The sequence below is a fragment of the Triticum aestivum genome, chromosome 5A (genome assembly GCF_018294505.1).
Source record: "Triticum aestivum cultivar Chinese Spring chromosome 5A, IWGSC CS RefSeq v2.1, whole genome shotgun sequence".
In the NCBI taxonomy this organism is placed as follows: Eukaryota; Viridiplantae; Streptophyta; class Magnoliopsida; order Poales; family Poaceae; genus Triticum; species Triticum aestivum.
In genome coordinates, this window is record NC_057806.1 from 686093614 (window position 1) to 686101489 (window position 7876).

General features: G+C 40.3%; 1 protein-coding gene across 4 annotated transcripts; it reads right to left on the minus strand.

Annotated features, from left to right (window-relative positions):
* Positions 1-660: 660 nt before the first annotated feature.
* LOC123105992 (uncharacterized) lies at positions 661-7325 on the minus strand. 4 transcript variants are annotated; one of them, XR_006451126.1, is made up of 5 exons: positions 7014-7325; positions 6775-6944; positions 5482-5722; positions 4924-5091; positions 661-1136 (listed from the first exon to the last, which is right to left on the minus strand). XR_006451126.1 is itself a non-coding variant. In XM_044528185.1 (5 exons), exons 3-5 carry the CDS (start codon positions 5678-5680, stop codon positions 1033-1035), a joined length of 330 nt encoding a protein of 109 aa, XP_044384120.1. In that variant the 5' UTR covers positions 5681-5722; positions 6775-6944; positions 7014-7320; the 3' UTR covers positions 661-1032. The 4 variants fall into 4 exon arrangements, 1 of the variants encoding a protein (XP_044384120.1); XR_006451125.1 differs by having other exon boundaries at positions 4924-5098; positions 7014-7324; XR_006451124.1 differs by having other exon boundaries at positions 4924-5098; positions 5623-5722; positions 7014-7321.
* Between the last annotated feature and the right edge of the window lie 551 nt (positions 7326-7876).

Genomic DNA, 7876 nt, shown 5'->3' on the forward strand with positions numbered 1-7876 from the left:
TGTGTGAGCAAGGATGCATGGTAAAAATTTATGGCCTCCCATATAAAAAAAGAAATAGAGAAGGAAATGCAATCAAAAAAGAAAAAAAAATACAATGGAGCATAATAGAACCCTTGGAAGCATCTCAGGGGGAAGTAATAGGCCTGAGAAAGCAGTAGAAGACCAACGTGTAGTGTAGCCTGCTCATAGGCGTGCATAAAACCACATTGCACCGCGTTCCATGAGAAAGCCCTTAGTGGCACCCCCTCAAGGGTGGTGTGAAGACACTATCAAAGCCCGCTATCTTGCTCCCTCCATATGCTCTAGATGACTAGAGAGATAAAAGTGTTCCTAGTTTTCTTTTGCTCACCCTGCATTCTTGACCAAGCATCCTGCCACCAGGCCTGGAGAGCAAGATTAGTAGGAGTGACCTCGTTTTAGAATCATTATAAAAAAACCTACAGGCCGCAAATAGAAAAGAACTCAAAATTCTTGAGTATTCACCGAGGCATCTATATGTAAATTTGGAAGAGACAAAAATCAAAGACATCACAACATAAAACAGGATAGAGAAATTCATCCAGATCACATGGACACGCTGGCTGCGTGTATGAATTAAATGTATACAAAAATGAGACCGAGAGGCCAATTTGTTGCTATTTCAATGCACACAAAGTCGTATCTTGTATGAATCTACAAAATAGCCACACTTTATGAATAAGACGGAGCACAATTCTAAAACATTATTCGATGGAAGCTTTGATTGCAAAACGAACAAAACGGTTATATCTTAGTGTTGTTTGAGGTTTCATAATTCGAGAAGAAAAACATTGTCTTTAACCAACATACAACAATGTAACCATCTATCAAGGAATGAAAAATATGCAGGGGGGGTTCCTCTTGTAGTGCTCGTTCTGGCCAAGGATGAGCGAACACCTTGCTGTATGAACCATGGACACACACGGCAGCTGGCCTGGTTGCACTCGTCCAACTTGACAGCATGCCTCGAGTGCTCGCTCAGGGTGCCCCTACTGGTCTGGTTCCGGACACAGCTCAGGATGAATATGCCAAGCAGGTAGCACGGCTGTCAAGGCTCATCAGAGCCGGGTCTTGAACACGAAGGGCCGGTTGACCCAGCCCTGCCAGGTCTTGAATGCCTACAGCAACAAAGGTGAATACCAGTTTCATCAACGCATTGCACATGTTTTTGTTTATTTGAACTTGGTTGATGGTCTATCCAAAAACGGAAAGCAAATAGTGAGCCGTATGAAGCATGGGTAAGGAACTTCACAAAAGAAGCTAGCTGACTGCAGAAATCAACCTTTTCTTTTCCGTGCCGATAAAAATATCATTCTATTCAGATATCTATAAAGATGATCGTGTTAAGGGGAATATTGTCATCATTGGACTTCCTAACGTTAGCATAAAAAAATATGCAACTAACAAAACTCATGCGGTGTACACAAAAATATGCAACTAACAAAATTTTTGCCCGAGGGATTCGAATTAGCACCGCCCGATCGTATTTCCCCTGAGTTAAAAGAAAAGATAGGAAATTTCGCTTTTCAGAGTTATCGTCCCGATAAAAAAAACATTCTTGTGATAGGCCCTTTTCCCGGTAAGAAATATAGTGAAATTGTCTTTCCCATTCTTTCCCCTGATCCTGCTACGAAGAAAGATGCTCATTTCTTAAAATATCCCATATATGTAGGGGGAAACCGAGGAAGAGGACAGATCTATCCTGATGGTAGGAAGAGTAACAATACAGTCTATAATGCTACGTCAACAGGTATAGTAAGAAAAATACTACGTAAAGAAAGGGGGGGGGGGTATGAAATATCCATAGTTGATGCATCAGATGGACGCCAAGTGAGTGATATTATACCTCCCGGACCAGAACTTCTTGTTTCAGAGGGGGAATCCATCAAGCTTGATCAACCATTAACAAGCAATCCTAATGTGGGAGGTTTTGGTCAGGGGGACGCAGAAATCATGCTTCAGGATCCATTACGTGTCCAAGGCCTTTTGTTCTTCTTCGCATCCGTTATTTTGGCACAAGTTTTTTTGGTTCTCAAAAAGAAACAGTTTGAAAAGGTTCAATTGTACGAAATGAATTTCTAGGTCCTGGGATTTCTTACCATCAAGTTGGTAAAAAGCCTCGATTTATTGGCAATTGCTAGAATTATCTATGATCTATTTTGGAAATCCTTTTTTTGTTTAGACTGCTTTTTGTTTATGAGATGTCTGGAATTCCTTATTTATATCCCATGTAAAAGAAGAGAATCCAAGGCAAAGGCGAGAACAATAAAATTAAAATTTCTTCTTTTTTGGAGGGATTGCAGGTCTTCTTAATCGTCTATTCGGCACAAGAAAAAGCCTTTTTCTTGTGCCGATTCTTCTTGTATCAAAATAAGAATCCTTTTTCTTCCTAATTCGTCAAAGATTACTATTTCTTCTTTATTCGGGTCTATCTCTTGGACCTCTTTTTCTTTTGCTTAGGTTTAGCCGAGGTAGTGGACAAACAGAGGGGAAGAAAATATGGCGGGGGAAAAATTTCTTGTGATTGTGAGCAAATTGCTTGGCTTGTTTAATTAAGTTCAACTTCAAATTTACTAAAATTTTGCAAAAAAAAAGTAAACTCTTCCATTGAAGGTTTTTTTTATTTTTAGGCTAGTTGAATAGTTTTGATTAAGGTTTTATTAGTTTATTACTCGAAACTAAATCAAGGATTTTCAGGATACTTCCTTCGTGGAATAAGATATTGGATCCTCGAGTGATCTCTTTTTCTTGTTGCTTCATATGAGTGAATCGAATAGATTCAATTCGTGTTATAAGAGTAAAAATTCCACGGGTCCTTTCCGCTCTAATCAGATAAAGGGGGGTATGGACCCGCTAAGCTCCTACTTTTTCATGTTTACAATCTGGTCCCTCCGATTACTATAGAGATGAACCCAATCGAGAATATGAACCATAAAAGAATACACCTACTAAACCAATCACAGCAATACCAGCTACAGTACCTACCAGCCAAAGAGGAATTCTTCCAAAAGTATCGGCCATTTCCCCTACTTTCCTCCACATTTTATCAATTGGTCATGCTAGAGACAAAAACAGTCATGGGTAGTTATAAGGATGGTATCCTTCCAAATGGGATAAGAGAATTCTTATTAGTCTCTTTCTTTCTCTCAATTGAAGAAGTAATTGGAAAATAAAACAACAAGTACAAAAATGAGTAATAAACCCCAGTATAGACTGGTACGATTCAATTCAACATTTTGTTCATTCAGGTTTGATTGAGTCATAGTTCTATAGTTGGAATTTGTTTTATCGTTGGATGAACTGCATTGCTGATATTGATCCCAAGAAAAAACAGTAGGTACAGCTAGTCCGTGAATAGCCAGCCATCGCACTATAAAAATAGGATAGGTTCGATCTATGGTCATTGAGGGCCTCCTAAAAGGATCTACTAAATTCATTGAGTTGTTCTAAAGAATCAAAATGGTCGGTTATTAATGGAATTCCTTGTCGGCTTTCCGTGAAATACTCGTTTGGCCTAGGACTTCCAAACACGTCATAAGCTAAACCCGTACTGACAAATAACCAACCCGCAATGAATAGGGAAGGTATAGTAATGCTATGAATAACCCTGGTGATAATATCAGCAAAAGAACGTTCTCCCGATCTTCCAGACATGCTGAACTCCCAAAATTTTTGTACATTCAAAAAAGGAATTGATTCCGTAAAAGATGGGATCAACCAGTAAATAGAAAATTACTGATATTTCATCCTTGTGAGATTGTCAATTTTGTACCAAAGGTGTATTTTGAGTATACCGAATTAGTATAGCTATCCTTCCTATGGCACAGCAATCTGGTTTTGCCTGGTTCCGAAACATAATTACTTTTTTTTGTCTATAAGTAAGCTATATGTTACTCAAGGCATCAATAGAAAACCCCATTTTTGTATGTTCTACTTACTTTTCATTGGCTTTGGAATAATAGAGTAATTCGGAATAGCAGCCAAAATCTTGGGAAAATCTAAGTTAATGATCAATAGGTTTGGATAAATAATTTAGGAAGGATATTCTCATACTGACACAATACAAGGACAAGTATATGTGAAATCTATCCTTTCATAATTCGTAATTCATCCTTGTATTGTTTGTTGGATTAGGTCTAACTTTCTTGACCAAACTGCGAGCGCGGAACTTTACGAGATGAAATAGGGAAAGACAGAAGATAGAATAGAACTTAAAAGGATAATTGAAGTGACTCGTCTTCGAATCTACTTTGGTTAGAGTTCGAAAAAGGAAGAAAAATAAAGTAAATTCAAGGAAGAGCTTTCTTTTTTTTAACAGCCCCTTGGCAGGTCGTCGAATGCTTTTGTTCTCCTCTTATTCCATATGGAATACAATCAGTTAAAATAAGAAGGAATAGGGGAATATTCGATCGTTCACTCCAAAAAGAGGGTCCTATTGAAAAAGAAATTATCCAAAATAGAAAGAAGTTTTTTTTCAAATTCAATTGTTTATTTATCTCTTATTCAAAAATTTCCCTGAAAATTGAATTTCATTTTTTCATTCAATGGGATTAGATGATCTAGTTCTTAATATTATTACTTTACTGAATTGACAAATTCCACAACAAATCTCTTGATTCGGAATTAGGGACTCATGTATCATCTGATGAATCCACTTTCTTTTACACTTCTGTATCTTACTCTATCTTGTTTTTTAGTATTATCTAAAATAACTGATGAATTATGAATTTTCCATAACTTAGGTAAATGTCATTGTAAGAACCAGTTTCCAAGTATTACTAATTTAACAATTGGTGGTCAGGTAGCCACAAAAGTGCAGAACATAACTGAAGAGTAAAAAGTAGCAGACAATGTGGTTTGTAGCAAGAAAAATATCACATGGGTCGCAGAGGAGGATGGGGTTACCAGAGTTGGAGGTCGGAGACGCCACCATCGCGAGGTAGAGGAGGCTGGTGGCAAGGTGGAGGCAGGGTACCATACTGCTGCACCGCCGCTGCTGATGTGTCGTCGCCGCCACTGTAGCAATTCCCATTCTGAGAAATTCACACCGGCAGGCCTTTGCTGTTGCTCTGCCTATTCACTATAGAGGATTATATGCTTATCTTCTGTACAAATAAGTATCTAACATTGGAATTGCATGCTAAGCCAGAGGAAGACATTGAGACGTGCGAATTCATCATCGAAATCATTGAAACCAAAAATGAACATGGTAACAAAGAGCCGTCAATGCCTCCTTTAACTTCAGATTTTGCTCACCACTTGTACCATGGCGGAACATAACAGAATAAATAGGACAGTTGTTTCTACAACCGTACTTCTAGTTCTTTTGTTTAGGTATTGTTACAGCTCAAGCAGATTGGGATACAACTATTCTAGCCTTTTGTACATAGCACTTCAGAACCAGTCTGTGTGATGTCTAGTGCCAATTATCATAGGTTCAGTAAAGAAAAGGAATTTAACTACCTTCTCAACTCTTAAGAAAGGCCCCATAAGCAATAGCATAATCAACAGTCATCAATTGGATTTCTGTTGTTAGCTGCACCTGCATGACCACAAATGCAGCACATGACTAATTTAAAGTTCAGGCCAAACCATTGAGCATACCTATGGTCATAGTGAGAACTGAGATCTTGAGGTACATCATGTGCGCGTACACCGGCATGCGCACACTGGCCAGTGCATATCCTATGGCAAACCCACCACCCTACAGAGTTAACATGGTGAGTTGCTCCACATTCATTCTTCATTCAGCCTGAAAGTTTTTAAAACCTATTTATGTGGTGCGTATACTGATTTTTGCTGAGAGTACTTGTTGATACATCAAATTGGCAGGAATCAAAATATGAAAATACTTAAAAAAAGAGACATCCATTTATGCAGATCACTAGTATATATATGATGAATAGTAACGTAGGCCCCATCACTATGAATATGATGAATCACTAATATGATGAATATGTTCAAATTGGCTGCAAATGAATATGATGAATCGACCCTATATAGATGCTGAATAGTAACACTATATATATATATATATATATATAACCGAAAAAGTTCACCTTGGTTATATTCTAGAATAACACATGATTATATAATGCCTTGAGTTGTACCGTTGCAAATATGGGATATCTATCACAGAAGGGAATGCAACAGATAACTACAGGCTAATCAGAACATTATGTCACAGCGAAAAGACATGCATATTATTGGGGTTCTGTTTCGTTTGGCAATCTCAGAAAATAATTTGGTAAGATTTACCCATAAACATTAACTGGGCAGCAAAAACAAAAGTAAAAAATGCTCCTTCCGTGCCAGATTAGCTTATTGTCATAGTGTTACTCAATAGACATGAAATACAAAAAGTGCGCAGTACGACTGAATTTATTCCTAAAAGTATCTTGCCATGAACAGCTGAGTATTGCCTAAAAATGAATGAATCAATCCAAGTGACAATATGATTAATACCAGAAGCATTCTACGAAATGACCAAACAACAGCTATTAATAATTAATCTGAAATCATCATGAGTAGACTCTATAGTAGAACTTACTATTTTGAAGGTTATTATTATGCAACCCAATTTTTTTGCAATGAAATTGGGGAAGAAACTTTTTACTGAAAAAATGAGCCTATCTGAACAAATCTGAGCATCACAAAATTATTATAAGCAGATTTATAGCATCATTTCCATATACAACATATCCACAATCAGATTGGTTGCATATCCTGTCGAAATTTATCCACACACACACGTACATTGACACTGCCATGGGAGGGCTCCTCCGCCTAGCGTCGCGTGCTGGCCCGCCTGCGCGTTGGGGAATCGTCGGATCCGCCCGGATCCAGGCGCAACGAGGGTCACCGGAGGAGCGGTGACGCGAGCTCGGGACGGGCCTCCATGGCGGCCTCCTGGCGGCGGGGTTCGTCTGCGGGGGAGAGAGATGGGTGAGGGAGTAGGGGAGGAGAGGAGAGAGGGCGGTGGCGCAGGGGCTCACCATAGCCGCGGGTGTCCACGGCGGCTACCGTCGCCGTTGCCTCCCTTTGCCCTCGAGTGGAGCGCCGCCGCCTGCGCGCACCGGCTGGCCTGCACCTGATCCAGAGGGGAGGAGGGTGCGTGGTGGAGCAGTAGAGGGTGGGTGGTGGCAGCGAGGGTTGAGAGGGAGGAGACGGGAGAGAGAGAGAGGAGAGGGGAGGAGGCAATCGCGGAGGCAAGAGGAGGGGAAAGAGTCCCGAGCGCCCCATCTCCATGCTGCTACAGTAATTCACGCGCAAAAAGCAAAAAGGAGACGTGGCCACGGACGCTAGTTGGGCGCAGGGGCTCATCCTTTATATGTTCAATCATGTGAACCAAAACGTACTATCAACGGGCGTGTTCCCGCGGCCATAGGAACGCGTTCTATATCCTGCTACTACTCCCAGAAAGCACCCACGGCGGAGCTAAACAAGCTTTTGAGAACGGAACAGGCATCGCCCATTTTACCTTTTTTTTCCTTATTGTAAACACTACAAATGTGTGCGCACCCGGATTCGTACCGGCGACCTCCTGGTCGATAGCACGCTGCACCACCACCCCGACCGCCTTCACCTCTAGATCATGATGACAGCCATCCAGTGGCAGAAGATATGAGCATCAGGAAGGATGCATGTCTCAGACTTTAGAGACAAAATGACCCTTATGTTGTGAGGAGGAATACTGCAGTGGACTACAGGTTCCACACCAAAGAACAACAAGATTTTTATGAAACTATCCTGCTTGACAAGAAGGCCATAGTCTGTGATATGAAGTGGATTGATAGGGAATACATTGATGAGAATGAAGATTACTTTCCAGGTGTACATGAGAGCTTCAGAGCATGTG